Source organism: Psammomys obesus, unplaced genomic scaffold (assembly GCF_907164565.1).
Source record: "Psammomys obesus unplaced genomic scaffold, mPsaObe1.curated_primary_1811, whole genome shotgun sequence".
Lineage (NCBI taxonomy): Eukaryota > Metazoa > Chordata > Mammalia > Rodentia > Muridae > Psammomys > Psammomys obesus.
This window is the reverse complement of record NW_026596152.1, coordinates 6,320,001-6,338,473: the sequence shown is the minus strand read 5'-3', so window position 1 is coordinate 6,338,473 and position 18,473 is coordinate 6,320,001. Positions and strand designations below refer to the sequence as shown.

At 42.3% G+C, this 18,473-nt stretch overlaps 1 protein-coding gene across 1 annotated transcript in view; it reads right to left on the bottom strand.

Annotated features, from left to right (window-relative positions):
- LOC129666930 (protoheme IX farnesyltransferase, mitochondrial) overlaps positions 1 to 18,473 on the bottom strand; it is a 116,817-nt gene that overhangs the window by 68,781 nt on the left and 29,563 nt on the right. Inside the window, exon 4 of the mRNA XM_055594309.1 lies at positions 16,517 to 16,641. Within this exon, the coding sequence (XP_055450284.1) occupies positions 16,517 to 16,641 (125 nt within the window). The remainder of the gene's footprint in view (positions 1 to 16,516; positions 16,642 to 18,473) is intronic.

Here is an 18,473-nt window from a genome sequence, read left to right as displayed (position 1 = left end):
CTTTCTTTCTTTCTTTCTTTCTTTCTTTCTTTCTTTCTTTCTTTCTTCCTTCCTTCCTTCCTTCCTTCCTTCCTTCCTTCCTTCCTTCCTCCCTCCCTCCCTCCCTCCTTCCCTCCCTTCCTTTCTTCTCCTCCTCCTTTTGTTTTGAGACAGGGTCTCACTATATAGCCCTGGCTGGCCTGGAGCTTGCTATGTAGACCAGGCTGGCCTCAAACTCATACAGGTCTACCTGCCTCCACCTCTGAGTGCTGGAATCAAGGTGTATGCTACCATGGCCAGCTCAGCATGCTGTGCTCGTTACTACCTCTCTTCCTTGAAATGTGTTCTTCTATTTCCATGATGGTATTGTCTTCTTCTGTCTTCTTCAAGGTCAACCAGTACCTTCTTTTGAAAGTTTTTAGACCACAGGCTTGCCCCCCACCCCACAGAGATAAAAAGAACTATTTTAAAGAAAGTAAAAGCCTATCAACGGCCATTTAAAAAAATGCATTATGTAAGTGAGGCAGGATGATATTAGTTCTTGGGAGGCTGAGGCAGGAGGACTGACAGTTAGGCCAACATGGTTCACACAGTGAATTCTAGCCACCCAGCACTCCAGTGTAAGACAGTGTCTTAAAAAAAAAATGGGGCTGCCAAGACATCTCAGTGGGTAGGAGTGCTTGCTGCTAAGCTTGAACAGCCTAAGTTCAATTCCTCGGATATACGTGCATAGAGAACTCTCTCACTACGATTTCATGATCTTTCTCATGGAAGGAATGACTGAAGAACAACTAAATGCAGATGTTTGAATATAAGGTTTCTCTATATCCTAAACTAACACAAACATTAAGGCCAAAGAAGAAGACAGATTCAGAAGAATATTTGCAACAAAGGGTTAATGTCTAAAAAAAAAAAAACTCTTAAATGTCAATGAGAAAGAAGATGTCTTCATGCTAACATAAACAAATGACAGAATAATCAGAGCAATGAACAAATAAAATACAAATACTCTTTGTAGGGAAAGCATTACAAAGACAAGTCCTTTGTTCAAAGAGCCTGGAATCCTCTGGGAGTTTCCCACTAGCGGAGGGAGGACCTAGCGTACATGCTGAGAAGGTCCCCCTAGTGTAAGCCAAGAACAGTGCAGACCAGAGGAAGCAGCACCACCTCCCTGAAAATGGACAACCCAGGCAAGGAAGAGACACAACTACACAGAGAACCCAACCATCTAGACATGTCTCCGAGCATTCCAACAAGAACGTTTGTGTACGTGTGTGTGTGTGTGTGTGTGTGTGTGTGTGTGTGCATACGTTAGCGCATATGCACCTGTAAACAGGATTTCTTGATGACAGGGATGTAGGGCTTGAGAAAACCAGAAGTTATCAGAAACCCCGAAGTTTTTGGTCTGAGCAACTAACAACTGACAGCACCTGGGAGAAGGTATCTGGGCAGGGTTGAGAAAGAGTTGCAAGCTGCGCTGTAGACATGGCTGCGCTGTGGACATGGCTGCGCTATACTGCAGAACTAAACCTGGCTTCCTGATCGTCTATCACCCAGTTTCAAAGGTTCTGAAGAAAAACTATTGCTGGCAGTTTTGGATACAACCCCACTGAGCATGTATGTAACTCACGTTGGTATTTCGGAATACCCATCAATAAAGAATAACCTTTAAATCGTTTTTTATAATAATCCTAGTTTTAACCTTTCAGACAACTGGCACCTTTAATCTCAGCTTTTGGGAGGCAGAGACAGAAGGATCTCTGTGAGTTCAAGGCCAGCCTGCTCCACATAGTGGGCTCTAAGACAGCTAGGAATTAGACACTTCCTCAAAAAAGTAATTTCATTTCTAAATGGCAAATTTGACGAGTTGAAGTTCTGTTCCTTAACTGTGGAATTTAACTCTCCTCTGTTCTCATCCATTCTAACCAGTTCTCACCAGAGGGGTATATAGGCAAGTGAGACATTCAGGTATGTCAAAACACAAAATGCAACTAAACAAAGTATAGTGGAGTTATACGATCTCATGAGAGAACAAATTGAAATTCAGAATAAGTCAAATCATGCCCTAACTTAGGAGTATATGAAAAATAAGAGCTAAATATCGATTAAAAGGCACCTTAGTGTAAAGGGTTAAATAAACCACCCTAGAAATGGTTTTATGTTACCAAATAGTAATTCTTAGATAGCATAATCCAAGAGCACCTTTTAAGGTGTTTTTGTATAACCCCTAATTTCACTAAATAACTTGACCCAAACATACTCACCAGGTGCCTCTGCTGGCTCACCTTACAGGCATGATGTTAATAAAGCCAACATTGAATTTTTATTTCCATACTAACCTACACTGCATTTAGAAAGCACTGAGATTTCAATTTGAAAGAAAAGTTAAAAAGATAATAATAAGGTGTGACAGTGAAAATAAGGATGATGGGTTTAAAAATATTTGAATTTTTTCTTTCCCTAAAGAGCAGTGGGATTAAATGGCTGAATGCCTACTCAAGTGCTTCTAAAAGGTTTAGGTGAATTTTTAAAATCTATGATTAAAAAACAATATAGATATTTGGAGTATCACATTTAATGTATATGTGGACATTTGGGAAAAATAGAATAGTTGAAGGATACTGATGAAATGTGGAGAACATTTTAAATTCTTAAGTCAAGAAACATACTAATATGAAACGGCATGAAATGTAAATTAACTTTAGGACCTAGTGTTTTAATTTGACAGCTGTTTGACAACTGCAAAATGGAAAACTGACCTCAGACAACTGCCTATAAGCAAGAGAGCTTGAAGCTCAAGGGTCTCTCATGGCATGATGCATGCATGCTGTCGAAACTCCTCACATGGGAATAGACAAACACAGGCTGGAATTTTATTGTCTTTGAAGGTGCTGATATCCAGAGGACTTAAATTTCACAAAGAGCTCCATATGACTCTACCACAATTAATGGCTCTCTCTGAAACATGATGCCATTGGTAGTGAAATAATTGTAAACACATCTGCAGTTTCCAGGTGTTTCTTGAAGCAATTTTGAGTTGACCCTCCTTGACTTTACCTTTGGCGTGCTAAAAGACTAATATACTCAGACCTCCCCTTACAATTCAGAAATAACAAGGCCCTCTCTGGTACGGCTACAGAGGACCAGCAGCTCGGCCTACAAGCTGAGGCTCAGGCCGTAGCTCTGCTCTAACTGTGAGACCCTGGGCCTGTTGTTTATAGTCAACATAAGAATGGGGGGGGGGGGAACTATGCTCAATTAATTTGTTATAAAGAATTCTATTTTCAGAACACAGTTCTTTTCCCTCTTTGGTAAATGGTACTATAAAAACTGTATGTCTCATTTCTAAAGGGTAGAATTGGGAGTAGGAGCCCCAAATAACCAGTAGGTGCTTTTTAGAACACTGTGAGGAGAAACTGCTAAGTTTAAAATCATGAGACTTTATAGGAAAACCAAATGCCTCATCGTTGGTGAAAACTGGGCCTTCATTTGCAGAGGCCCGTCATGACAGCACTCCCCCTGGTTAGGGCTCATACACGCCAACCCACCACAGCCCTAAAACAAGAGACCAGGACCAGAAGCCAAAGATCACCTGCCTATGAGAACAAGAAGAGTCACCATGGGGAACTGAGTTGGGTTCCTTGAGACCAAAGAACAACTTAAAACAAACAAAACAAAGCATACAATCTTATTTCAGAAGGTGGTCAGTACTATTTCCCGGCAACACTTCACTGAATGACACTCTTTCCACATACTTAACCATGTCAGAAATACAAAAGCTACTTTACAGTCTCTTCTTTTCCTACACGGACATAGAAGTCAGTTATACTCCTCACAGCTCGGCTTCCCTCTCCTCTCCAGGATCATATGAAAAATCAACTACTTTTTCACAGAAAATCTATCTCCCCATCTCTTCCCCCCAATTCAGTATTTTTCATGATAAATAGTAGCAATAATTAACATTAATTGCATTCTTACTCATATGAAGCTCTTACCTCAGACCTATATTATGTTCAAAACTGGGTCTTTTGCATATGACACTAACAGTAGGTTAATAGATAAGAACACAAATTTATTTATTTTTTATAATTTTTATTTTTATATTAATCAGAGGTTATTTACTTTGTATCTCAGCCGTAGCCCCCTCCCTCATTCCCTTCCAGTCCCACCCTCCCTCCCTCATTTCCTCTCAGAACACAAATTTATTTATTCCTTTATTTAGTTAAGACAAAGCTCCATTACATAGATCGTGCTGGCCTTGAACTAACTAACCAGCCTAGGCTGGGCTCATTCACTAACCCACAGCTTCTCAGGATTGGGATTACAGGCCTGTGTTTCCACCCTGGCTTTGCCTGAGCCACCTTCCCAACCTTCTGTACATAGACAGGGGCATCACGTGAGAGAGCAAATACCCACAGAGCTGTGAATGTGGGAAGTGTGAACACCATCTCAGCAGAAGAGGATGGAGAAAGCACTAATAGGAAATGAGATGAATCTGAAGAAAGATGAGTGGGCCCTCAGGAGAGGAATGGGAGATGGGATGTTTTGTGCTGCCGGTGTGTGGGGTGGTGCCAACCCTACTGAGATTACAGCAGCTGGGAGGTGGGGGTGGGGGACCTGTGAGAATTGAGCTCCTCTGGGAGGTTCTGATTTTAGGCAGACAGGGAATTTCAGAAGCTCAAATGTTCTTGAGTGTGAGTAGGCTGTCTCAGGGAGAATAATTCCTAGACCCAAGTGGCCATAAGCACCACATCCTGGCATTAAGAATACTGAGTTCACTCTCTCAACAACCTTATCTATTTGCAGATGAGAAAAATGCAGGTTCAAAGAGGTTATGTCAACAGCCAAAGCCAAAGAACTAACAAGTGGCAGGTATAGGCTTGCTGCCAGGTGGCCTGGCTCTGACTAAATCAGGGGTCACTGAGCATCTTGTGTGCCAGAGATGTATGACCCTCTCAACAATCACAGGCGCAGACGGTCCCCGTGCTCATGGCCTCACAATCAAAGGCAGGAGATAGCAGCAGCCAAGTGCTCAGCCTTTTCGAGCTTACAGACCGAAGGAGGGCTGTCCGGCTTGACTTGAGGAAGGGCTGACCGCGAAGTGGGATGTGTGGCAGGGGTGTCTCCCCGAGGACCCCATGCTATTGTTGCTTTACATGACTTTATAGAAAGAGCTCTTATTTATACTTCTTTTATGTGTGTTTACCTGAATGTATGTATGTGCACTATGTGCAGGCATAGTGACCACAGAGACCAGAAGAGAGCTTTGGATCTGGTGAAACTAGTTTCAGGTGGTTATGAGCACGCTGCCACGTGGCTGTTGGGAGCTAAGCTCAAGTTCTCCACATGAGCAGCAAGTCCTCTTAACTATCGCTCCAGCCTGGTTCAGTTTCAGTTACCGCACAGATCCTTGCCTGCTATTTGCTCATTAATATGCCTCTATCATCTTCTCACTAATATGCTAGGAACTGCCTGTATCCCACCTGAGCACAGCACCTGGAAGAAAGAGTTTAGGAAAAGTCTGCTAAGTGGATGATGCAGGCAGGAGACAGAGAGGTGGCTTGACAAGAAGTGAACCATACAGTGGGAATTTTGTTTCTCTTCACAGAGACCAGAAGGCTGTATTTGTGTTTACTTTGAGCCTCCTGGTATTGGCCTGGCACACTGCATAAACCTGGTTGCTTTGGCAAGGTACATGAGACCCTCCACAGTCTGCCCCTGCTGTCTTTTGCCCACTCTCATGATAACTTGCCTGCCTTGTGCTTCAGGCTTATGCAGCACTGCCAAGTTTGCAGCTTCCAGAATGTTCATCCTGTATGTAAACAAAACTTCTCATCCCTTTCTAGTCTTTACTAGCAAAGCCATCAATAGCTAGATAAGGATAGGCTAAGAGAACAGCAGCCAACAATGTTTAGTACTACCACTGCTTAAAGGGCACCCTGTCTTCCAGTCCCAGCCATGTCACAGGCCAACAAAAGGCAGGAGACAACAGCTTCCCTACCCCAATCATTTTAGCCTATACTGAGCAGAATAAATGAAGTTCTTAGTGGGAACCAGTACAGCCGCATTTTCCTGCCTCTCAAAGGCACCAAAAAGAAACTCTTAAAGCCCAAATGTTCACTGAGTGCTCACAAGGGGGTCACTCTGCAGCAAGTGACTTTACTTAAGCCAGAGCTGATGAAACAACTGGAAACTTGTAAACAACTTTTCTTCTTGTGGGAAACACATCAGACTTGGGATTGGGAAACTGTCTACGAGTCTATGTTCAAATTTCACTACTTGCTTACTTACATACCATATTTCGCCATTTGTTTAGTCAGTCACTCAACAGCAAGTGAAAATCACTGAGAGAATCCAAGCACAGTAAATTCAGTTCCATACTCATTGACAATTCCATGAGCATTTTAATAACTGAGAGTCTGGTCTTAAGACATGTTTATGTTTTTAAGGTCAGAAGCTGTACTGAATCCCGTTATTTTAAATTTGTAGATGACGTAAATCGCATTAGATGAAGGATCTTTTTCCATCTTAACTACGTTGAGCTGTTTAAAAAAAATCTGTACATAGTACTTCTTAATCCTTCCTATTTAGTTCACCCAAGAGCAACACACAATGGCTTTTTTCTAGAACTAGCACACATACATTGACAAGCACTAATAGAACAACCATAATTTTACTCAACTATTAAAAATGTTAGGACATCAGACATTGGTCAATGGTACTTTTCTTTTTTATAAGCTAATAGATATGTTACCTTCTCTACTAAGGAAATCTCAATCAGGATAAAAGCAAAAACTGCCTGTTAGCATTTCCAGTTTACACAGTATATTTTAAGGTATAAATTTACTATGAGCTGTAAGCATTTGAGAATTTTATTAACTACCCAAATTTCTCTTTTGTTCCACTCTATCTCTACATTCCATCACTCAAATCCTTGGACTTCTTTGTTCCCTGTGATCAGTGCTTCCGGGAGAAATCTGGCATAGGATCTGAAGGAAGTGCCATGGTGAAATTTTCCTTAAGATTAATCACACAGGTAAGTAATTTCCCCTTCTCAGCAAACAATATTTTCTAAAATTTCTTAGAAAATCAGTAAGACAGGACTGAGTGGTCAGAAAATATGTGAATCTTAGCACTGACTTAAACCACTCACACTCACATTATGAAGGTTGAATAGCTTGTCCAACCCAGGCTGGGAAGCCTAGGCAACCTGGGCCTCCAGTACAAGCCAGAAGCACCGCAGACAATTCTGAAGGTAATCTGAGAGAAAGAGGCTCCACTGGCCATTCTCCCACCTCCAACACCCTTGTTTCTACTCCTATTCCCATGTGAGGGCTCAGTACAACACTCAGAATCACTCCAAGACTCCATTTTTAAAGTATAAATATATACCGAGGCATCAAGGTCTTTTTGTCTCATTTTTTACATATTAAAACCTTAAAAGCCATGTGCCACTAAAGGAGTGTGAGGCAGAGATAAGGAAGCAGAGGCTCACAGCATCGGCCACACAGCTTGCTTTTCCATCAGCACCATCAGTCATCAGTAAACCAAGAGTCAACCTAATAAAACAGGGGGGGCAAAAGGGGGCTCTGTGGTTGAGAGCAGAGAACCACTGGCTAATGGGATTCAGAACAAACTGACAGGAAAGGCAAAACACAACCAAAGATCAGGAAAAGAAAGAGATATTCACAAAGAACCTCAGCTTGACCTCTGCTATGTGGGGGGACAAAGAGATATGCAGGAAGGAAACAAGCCACCCAAGGCAGATCTTATCATAGGGAAGCACAAGCCAAGAATTCTAACTCCAAAAGTCACATGGCTACCACTTGCCAACACATCTTAACTAAATGTCTGCTTTAAAAAATATGTGTATGTTTTAAAACATATGTGTGTGCACGTGTGCGTGCTGTTGTCTGTGTGCATGTCTGTTTGCTTGAACACAGATGCCCATGGAGGCCAGAAGAAGGAATCAGATTCCCTGGAGCTTCAGCCATAGGAGGTTGCGACACCCTCAGTTTTGGTGCTGGGAAATGGACTCAGGTCCTCAGGAAGAGCAGCAAGAGCTCTAGCAAGTGCTAACTACTGAGCCATCCATCTACCCAGCCCCTGTATCTTTTTCATTAACCTTTCCAGAACTATACACATAATTCAATAACAGCTTTTCCCTAAGTTGCATCTGAATAATAAGCATACAATGTGCACGCACTTGAAATAAATATATACAGATATGCTCACACATACTACGGTTCACAGACACATTTGGGATTAGTTCCCTAATCCAAAAATCAAAAGCTAACTTTTTGAGTGCCAACAATGAAAATTCCATACCTACTTGAAAGGGTCCCTGCCAGCGCATTGGTCTGGCGTGGGCACTCAGTGTTCTAACTCTTCACTATCACTGGAGATATCACATGGCTCTGCTTGTTGGCTAATGCCACCTTCTGTCCTCAGCAGCAGTGCTATGAGCTATCCTCAGGGTAGTAAGATTTGCTGATAAGAACAGCCTGGTTACATGGTGGTGTCTAGATTGGCACATCAGACCCTTATGAGGGTCAACACTCTCTAGTCCTGGTCTGGCAATTTCCAACTATATGCCCAATGACATCACCAGGCACTTCGCAGACTCAGCCCAAGAAGCAAAGACAGTAACAAGCAGTTGATGTGGCTGAAATTACTTTATACACCTATCTGTGAACATCACGTTCAAATCATCCTCTATGCTGGCAGGACTTCACCTGGAATGATTCTGGCAATAAATGCCAATGCCAAACTTATTCCACTTAGATCGATCATTCTGGACAGGAGAATCAAATGTAATTTAGAGGCCATTTAGGGCAATATAAATTCAGGAAAAGAGACTGCATTTAAAACTTTCTTTTTGACGTTGTTCAGCAATATTCACCATTTTCCTTATATATAAAAACCTTATTTAGTTGGAGACTTTCCAACTATATTCAAAGATTGTCTCTGTAAACCTAATGTGGTTCAGTAGTTTATCTGAATGAGCCGTAAGCCAGGAGCTCCGGAGGTCGAATGACTGCAAGTTCAAAGTCAATACACTTCTCATTGATTTGTCCTGCACATATGATGTTAAACAAATCCTATCACCGGTATTCACTAACAGAATCTTCTAGAATACAACAAAAAACAACACTAAACTTTATGGCTGCTTTTGTTCAATATGGAAGATGAAAGTCGATCGCTGTTGCTCTGGGCAGAGTGTGCAGTCAAAACAAAAGAGACATGAGAGAAAGGGGGAAATGCAAAGAGGCATTAAATATTAATCTCATATTCACCAAGAAAAAAAAAATCTTTGCTTGGTCTCTTTTCAGAGTTTAAAAGGCTATGAATTTTCTTATCCTTTAACCTATAATTCAGAGCTCTTTATCCAAAGCCCTTCCTTTTTACCTCATTTCAGCCATGAAAGTCTCTCAAGTATTGTTAGTAGCAAACAAAAAACATGTTTCTTCTTGACCCTACTTTATTCACACCTCTTGATCTCTTTCATTTCCTTCATAAAAAAATTTTCAACATCCATAGGTACACTAGATCCCAAAGTTAACACTCCTTATCACACTTACCTTTCTAATTACAACCTACCACTCAGATCTGAGACTATTTATGTTTTATGCCTTTCTTGTAATTTTCTCTAAAGTAAAGTCTCTGCAAACATCAATGGTTCTTTTAAAACACAAGTCCAAGTTATGAATTCATTCATCCTTCATTTGATCTTTCAAAAAAGCCGTTTTTTTTGAAATCCTGTGAACATAGACTCAAATATAATCTAATGCATATATGCTCAGAGCATTATCTAACACACAGGAAGTGCTAAATAAGGGTCACTGTCTGTAATTATTACTACACTTCTTTCCCCACTCGTCTCCTCATATGTGCCTTCAAAATGGCACAGTAGTGGCCTCCTCCTGTGCTATCAGCAGATGTGCTTACATGATGAAATATCTAAGTCACAAACATTCATCTCAAGGAAGTTACCAGCTCTCTAAAGAAGAGAAGCAAATGAATAGTTAAGTTGCAACACCACAGTGCCTATTAACCACAGTTAGAAAGCAGTGTGCTGTAAGTGCTAGCAGACGGATGCACAAAGAACACCCAGGTTCTCCAACATGGAGAACTACGACCAACAGGCTGAAGTTGGAAGGTGGCAGCGGAGGGCTCAACATGGTTGAATCTTTATGGTTGACTGCCTAGAGAGCAGTAATCAATAAGCCTGGTAATCAATAAGCCACAGTAACCAAAAGTCAATCTACCAAGAATATTGTAAACAGAGATAGAACACAATACACAATCAAAACTCTACAAGAGCTCACTGATAGCAAAGTAGCAACAGATATAAAATGGTCTTTTAGAGGTTTATGTGTGTGCGCACATGCATGCATGTACGTGCCTGTAACCAAACCCACAGTTACAAAGCTTTGACGACAAAGCTGAGGCTGTCAAATGGTCACACCAGCGAGCAGACAGGGCAGTAGAATGGTCTTTCTACTACACTGTACTGTGAACAAATGAAGGCCTAACAGGGTTATGAAAAGTAAAATCATAACTTTTTGTGCAAATTGGAACATTTGAGAATCAACAGTGTGTACTTATTGGTAACACACCAGGAGCCTGAATGTAAAGCAGGACCCTCAGCTATCAATGAGCAATTGAAGAAGGGAAATATGAAGCAGGGAGGCCTGAGGCTATAAACAGGATCTTGGATGAAGATATTGGAATGGAGTCAAAAGTAGAAATTATTGAAGTAATGGTTCTTGGCTGTGGTCACTTGGGCCCCCAAAGATACCTGACTATATATGACGGCATCTGGGTACAGTCACCTCCTGGGGGAGGGCTGTTTATCGGCACCCAGTGGGCAGAGGTTGAAAGTGCTCAGAAACACCCTGCAATGAACAGGGGACCCTCCCTGCAAAATGCTGTAAAACAATAATCCAAGAGGTGAACCTAGGCTGCTGACTGGAGTAACCTGCAGGAAGACGACAGTATTCACACACACGTCTGTCTGCAAAGTGGGACAATTTAAAGCAAAATGCACAAAATGTTCATACTTTCTATGACAAAAAAATTAATCTAACCACCACACAAAAACCACCTTGGCATCAAAACAGGAAGCAACCAGCAAACAACTGGCCAAAGACCCAAAGGCTCAGCAGCATGAAAAAATCAGCCTCACTGCTGCGTCAACAAAACAACCAACTCGGAAGGCCGCTGGACAGCATCTGCCCTCTGAGCTAAGATCCGTTTGTGTGGCGACCGCCTCACCAGCAAGGAAGACGCAACACTGGACTCTTCTCACTGCAGTTTCTTCAGGAACCTTGAACAATCTTCTGACCCCCGGGAAGCCCAGCCCGCCAATTAAATAGCCTATGGCCAGCCAATCCTGACAAGCTACGTGGCGCCTGCAGATTAGTCCACAACTGCGGAAGTGAGCCCAATGCACATACACAACCAAATAAGGAGTTGTTTACCGAGAGCTTTTGCCTACAAGAGGCGGAAGCCAGCGCCATCTTTAGGGCGCGGCAGAGCTTGGCCCTCCACATGTTTGCTGTGGCTGTGAGCAGCGCAGGCATTACCAACAAGGTAAGTTCACTCAAACCAAGGACTCCGGGGAAGACGCCTACCCTGGTGTAAGATAGGAATATTTTATTTTAGTCTTTTATTTAAAAGGAAACAAATCTTTGAACACAACAAATCACTTTTACAAACCTAACAGCCGAAGCAAGGAAGTGTGCAAGATTCAGATGCAAGAATTTTAGGGCAGGGGTGGCGCACGCCCGTGGTTCCAGCATTCTCAGAGCAGAGGAAGACAGCCTGATCCACACAAGAAGTTCCAAGACAGCCAGGGTTGCAGAGTGAAGCCCTGTCCTAAAAACGGGTGTGTAGGGGACACTACGGTTCAGCAACTGAACAAAAACAATTAATTACAAGTCTCTTAAACACAAGATAACGAGAAACTGATTAAGTAAATCCGAGCACACCCCAGGCAGCAGTCACTCTCTATCATGCCCCATGTGGAGACTGTTCATGGTATATTCTTAGAAAGGCTTTTGTTCATAAGAAAAATACATGTGGATCATATGCATTATATTAAAAAATTGTTACTTTTGCTTATATATTTGTCACTGATTCTCAATGGAACATTTCATGAGAAAAAAACGTAACTTCTGCCTTTAAAAAAGAAATCAACAGCAAAACAAAATGTTTTACAAGTAGAAGGGGAAATCATGCCCCCACCCCAAAGGGCTGTCCAGCACTCCATGAATGTAAGAGATTATTTCAAGAGCATAATCCCGACATTAACATTTTAACTGCGCTTTGGCTGGTGGCCTTCCCTAACAGCCATTCTGTTTCTAGAAACCTGTCCTTTAAAGACGACCATGAGCAGGGTGACATAAGCAGCAAACAGCACTGATGGGCTGTGGAAGCTGAGGCATGACGCACCATACCATGGTATCGCTAGTAGCTTAGATATAGAAATAAACTCACTGACATGCACCTTTATCAACACAACCCCTCCTAAAAAGCCATGTACAGACCCTCCCCACTCCGATCTGCAGGAAATATACTCCAAGCTCTTACTGGAGGCTTTAGAATTCAACAGAACCCTGAATGTATGGTATTTATTCCCAGGCGTACATACTTGGGTTAAAGCTTGTATTAACCAACTAGGTACAGCAAAAGAATAGCATCAGCAGTAATAAAACAAAAAATTAGAACAACATGTGCTGAGTTATTTAAAATTTATGAATTGTTTATTTGTGGAATTTTCCAGTAGTTGACTGTGGCTAACTGAAATGCAGAAAGGAAAACCCTAGAGGAGACTATAGGTAAAATAAACCTAATTACAGCTTATTACATTCAATACTGGATTCTAACTTTTCTGACAATTTTTCCCTTTTAAATTCTTAATTCATTCTGCTTGAATCAACTCGGCTATGTTTGTCATTTCTCGAGATCTGACCAGTCAAAGGCCTCCACGGTGCTTTATCTTTCAGTTCTTAAATTGAAAACACTTACGGACTGCTTTCACCGTTTGAAGGTGTGCCCACTTTAAAGCCACACTCGGGTTTTGAATGGCATGTGTATACACATTACAGAACGTCCTAGTGCCTTGCTTTCACATGTCAGTGTCCGTGGTTTCTTGCACATATCTCCTAAGCACTGTTCACTGCCTTGTCACTCAGAAACTGAATCTCCTTTTCTCTCCTTAAAACAAATGGGAGAACTGATTTTCAAAGCTTTACTTTTTTCTTTCACACACAGATCACAGAAGCTGGATGCAAAGAAGAAACAGGACTAAATGAATAACAGCTCAAACAAACTATATAAAAAATAAAAAATATATGTAAGATGTTATTTGAGTCTTTCTATAAATATGGACAGGATTTTTTCCTCCCATAGACCCCTAAAAGTAGCTGACATACTCTTCAATGTGAACACTAAGTTTCAAAAAACTTACATCTTAACCTAACTGTTAGTCAGAAACCCAGCTCAGGGGCTAGAGAGATGGATTAACAGTTCAGAGCACTGGCCGCAGACGACCCAGCTTGGTTCCCATCACCCACCAGATAGCTCACTCCTCCATTCCAGGAAGTCAGATGCCCTCTTCTGACCTCCGCAGGCACCAGGCATGCATGTGGTGCACAGACACACATGCAGGCAAAACAGTCACATCAAGTTAAATAAATACATAAATAAACAGATAAATAAATAAATAAATAAATAAGCAAGCTTCCCTTGGTGTCTACTCTGCTTGTTCTTTGTTCTGTTCATACAATTTGATTGTTGGTAAAACGGCTCTGTACTCCTTTGTTTTTTAAGTTTATGAGATTGCCTAATAATAACACAGACAAGACACTAATATTGCATTACTGAAAAAAAAAATGGCTTGGGAAGCTGGCAAAACCCCTCAAAACAGGAGAATGTACTATTCTGAGAATCACCACAAAGTTCTTAAAGTACTACAATGGTTCCAAATGCAACTAGGTCGCAGACAAATGGAAGAAGACTCACAACAGACAGATACAAGAAACCCCTCTGTTCCATGTACTCACTAAGCAAACAGCACTCACAGCACTGAGGAGGGATAATGGGGGCCAGTGACACATGGGGAAGAATGTGACACAATGCCTCAGGAATGAGGGTTGTGATGTGAGGGGGATGCAGGGCTGGAAAAGAAAACGAGGAAAAACCACCACAGGCGCAGACACTGCAAATGCCTGGTAGCAAAAGAATCCCATCATGGATTCTGTGGCTTTCCTCCATGTTTTTGATCTTATAGAATCTAATCCAGCCCTCGCAGCAGATATGCAGGGTTAGACCTGGAAGCTGAGCAGCTAACACGCACAGTTCCTTAAAGTTCCCAACACTGTAGCCAGGGCTCACTGCCTACCAGATTCTGCCTCAACGAAAGCTATTCTCAATTACTGAAAGGGTTAGCGTGTGCACGTTTACCTGTGCATGCACGTCTGAGCACATCCCTTAAGAGAGGTGTATTCAATACACGCACACAAAAAAAAACAGTTCTTGAGCTAACAGTTTTGGAGGGTAAGGGGTGGGAAATGTGGGTGAGAAAATAGGTCCCAGTAAAATTAACATTTTTAAAGTTACATTTTATTTAATTATTTGTGTGTTTGCATGTGCGTGTATATGTGTGTGTGTGTGTGAGAGAGAGTTCCTTCCTCCCACCACATGCATCTTAGAAACCAAACTCAGTGAATCGGGATTGGCAGCCAGCACCGCTACCCACCGAGCCAAAATCTCACTGGCTCACAACTTTCATATTTTATAATATTCTGAAGTTTAAAAATCATTCGATACTTTTTATTACTTTTTCTCAACTCTCACACATTTATAGTAAACATTTTCTTTGAGTTTATACAATTTAAACAGTAGACGATAATTAGTCTCAGTGCTATGTGTAGCTCACACTTGACAAACGGGAGGCTAGAGGCTGACAGGTGCCCGGGCCCACCCTGCTGACCGAGATCGGCTAACACACACAGGTAACGATCACAAAGGAGGAATAGACTCCAAGTGGACCACTCATGGGAAGTATCATAAACGCTGAAGTGACTCAGCCTTACTGCAGACTGCATTTTTGTTGCTCCTTTTTTTTAAGAACTATTCATCCTCCCTAATGCTGGCCTTGCTATAAGATTGTTTTGACATTAAAAATAACAACAGGCCAGCATGTGCAGTGTCACATGCCTTTAGTCTGAGCACTTGGGAAGCAGAGACAAGCAGATCTCTGTGAGGTTAGCTTGGTCTACAGAGTGAGTTCCAGGCCAGCAGGACTACACAGTAAGATTCTGTCTCAAAAGCAACCACAAATAAGAAACCCTATTTGAAACAAATAACATCCTCCAAACAGTGGACAATACTTTATGGAGGCACATGATTCTAAGCCTAATCAATCACACCCCCATAGTTTACAGACTAGCTTCTTCTATATGGCATCCTATGAACATTCGAGCTGGTTCCTGATGGTAACTTGGATTCCTATTTGTAAACTGTGCCAACTGCTCCTGGGTGTTCTGGTGATGAGACAATTTTCCTTAAGTTTTAGCCAAGACTTTTTCAGTATAGCATCTTATGAAAAAACCACAGCATCGGGACACAACACAGTGGCCAGGCAAAGGAAAAAAATATTTCAGAGAACCATCTGGGTGCTTAAAATAGCAAGAAGAAAAATGATCCATTAAAAATAATACTTAGCTATTAATGCTATGATATAACCTGGCTGTACATACCAAGTAGACAGAAGTGCTGAACTACTGGTTTTTATTATTATAACTATTTTTTTTTAAACTGGATATGTTCCTTTAAAACATCCTGGAGCTGGAGGTATTGCTCAGAAGTTAAGAGCATGTGCTGCTTGCGCTTTCAGCTCCTCAATTCAGCTGCTGGTACCCAGGTTAGGGAGAGTACAACCACCTGTAACTCTAGGTGCAAGGGAGGGGACACCTTTGCCTTCCCTAGATATCTGTACACACATGCACACAGCCACATGCATACATACACACCTAAAAACAAACTAGCAAAAGCTAAACATGTAAAATACCATATTTTGCATGGTGGTGGCTTAAAATGCAGAAGTTGTACATGGTGGCATATTGATATAATACCAGCCCTTGGGAGTAAGGGGGGAGGACCCTGTAGAGTGTGTTCAAATTCCCCTTGACAAAAACTAGACAAATAAAAGAAATAAAACTACACATCAACATCATGAATGAATTCAAGGATGATGTTTCCAAAATAAAGAGAACACAAAGCTCTGGCAGTTTTTAATGCTTTTAACTTAAGGAATCCTGTCCATTTCAAGTACACACACACACACACACACACACACACACACACACACACACACACACCAACAACCAAGCAGAGACCTCCACAAGCCACCTCTGTGGGTTCAGGATGCTTCTGCAACAGGGCACAGAATCCAGGGAGTTCTTCAAGCACAAAGGCACAAAGAGCCAGCAAGTGCCAACAGCATCACCTGGCTCAGGGGAGTACTGACCTGATTGATGGAGTTGGCAGCACAGGAGGCGAGGCCTGTCCCAAGGGAAGCAAGCAGGAAGCAGGGCCAGTCAAAAGGGCCTGGGGCCAGCGCGAAGCCTGCCGAAGTGGTGCTTACCACGAGCGCTGCAACAGAAACAGAAATGCTAGTTAGTGGCTGGATTTCTAGGGTAAGACAAGTGGTACAGGAGCCAAATCCTACATACCAGATGATGAGCCCACAATGGACTCCAGGTGGGTGTTCTTATGTCCAAAAAAAATAAAGAAAGAAAGAAAGAAAAAAGAAAAATCTACATTCTAGGCCAGCAAACTGGAAAAAGCTCCTGCCACCAAGACTGGCGATCTGAATTCAAACCTTAGGACCCACATGGATGGTGGAGTTGTCCTCTGATAGTCATGTACACATCACAGCACAGACACACATACACAAATAAAAATGTCATACTTTTTAAAAATCTCCATTTTTCAACTTAAAATGTGTAGGTACAGATTATATTAAAATATTTTCTGTTAAACTTCATTAGACTCAATGGTAGGAGAATAAAATGGGTCTTCCAGATTCATCATTCACTTATTCATACAACAAATACTATGGACTACCAGTTTGTGAGCAGTGCTGTGCCTATGCTGGCAACTATAAAAGATAAAGCTATGCTCAGTGTCGGACTCCACAGAGAGATGCAGGACACCTGCTAGTGACTGTACCCACAGCAGCAAACGCTGCAGGCCTGAACTCTGCAGTAAACTCAGACGGCACTAATGGAGGCCTGGCCTGCAAGAGAGGAAGTTCCTGGGGCCAGAATGGAATAGAGGAAGATGGTAGCATAGCCACCGACAGGGCGAAAACAAAGACGCTATACAGCCCACAGTAGTGCTGAGGCTGCCGCTCCTTCTGAGGCCCTGCTGTTTCCTTCTTAGGGTTTCCAGAATCCGATAGAGCCAAGAAGAATCCATGAGAGGTATGGAGGTGAGTGTCTTCCTGCATTGGTAAGACATCAGGAAAGCTTCAAGACAGCCATCCACTAACGTTTGGTAGGGAACGAAGAGAGGGTATGATGGGGTGTGCTACACAACAGGGACATGGGAATACTCTGTGTTCTACATGGCCGGTGTGGTTCAAGCCAGGACAACTGCCACCGTCTAGGGCAGTGGTTTTCAACTCCAAGTGACTTTGTACCCTGGAGAACATGGGAAATGTCTGAAGACACTGTCCATGTGTCTGTATGTGGAGGCACTGCTCTGAAGGTCAGAGGACAACTTCATGTGTGTCTGTATGTGCAGGTTCTTTTTTAGAGACACCCGAGATTTGATAATTAGGCTAAGTCGCTGCCCCACGAGCCCCAGGGATCTTCCCCAGCACTCAGAAATGTCCACCATGACAGGTTTTTGTTTTTTTTTTTTTTTTTTTTTTTTTTCCTTGTAGATTCTGGGTCCTCCTGCTTGCTGAACAAATTAACCTCTGAGGCTGGGAACTACCGTTGGTTGCCGTAACTGGGAGGAAGAGACACTGCTGTTTTCTGGAGGGCAGAGACTCCTGTTCTTCTACCTATCTTTGAGTGCACAGGAAAGCCACAATCAATGTCTGGTCCACTGTAACTCAGGCACTCTAACCCCCTGACCTAGCCCAGCATCATCATGAGGAGGTGCATTCCTGAAAGTCACATGAGATGCTACACGAAGGGAACAGGGTGGAAGTACTGCCGCAGCAGGTACATGCTAGAGAAGTTGATAAGAACACTGTCTGGGCCAGCCAGATTTCTATGTCTAGAATAAGCTCGTGAGGTATCGACTTAAGAAAAGATTTATTTCCACCTATGATTTTAGGGATTTTATTCCGTGACCAGTCTCCCATTGCTCTGGGGGGCTTGAGACTACAACACATGGCCAGAATAAAAGAGAGAGAGAGAGAGAGAGAAGAAGGAGCCGTGCTCCCACAAGTTCCTTCAAGGGCATAAACG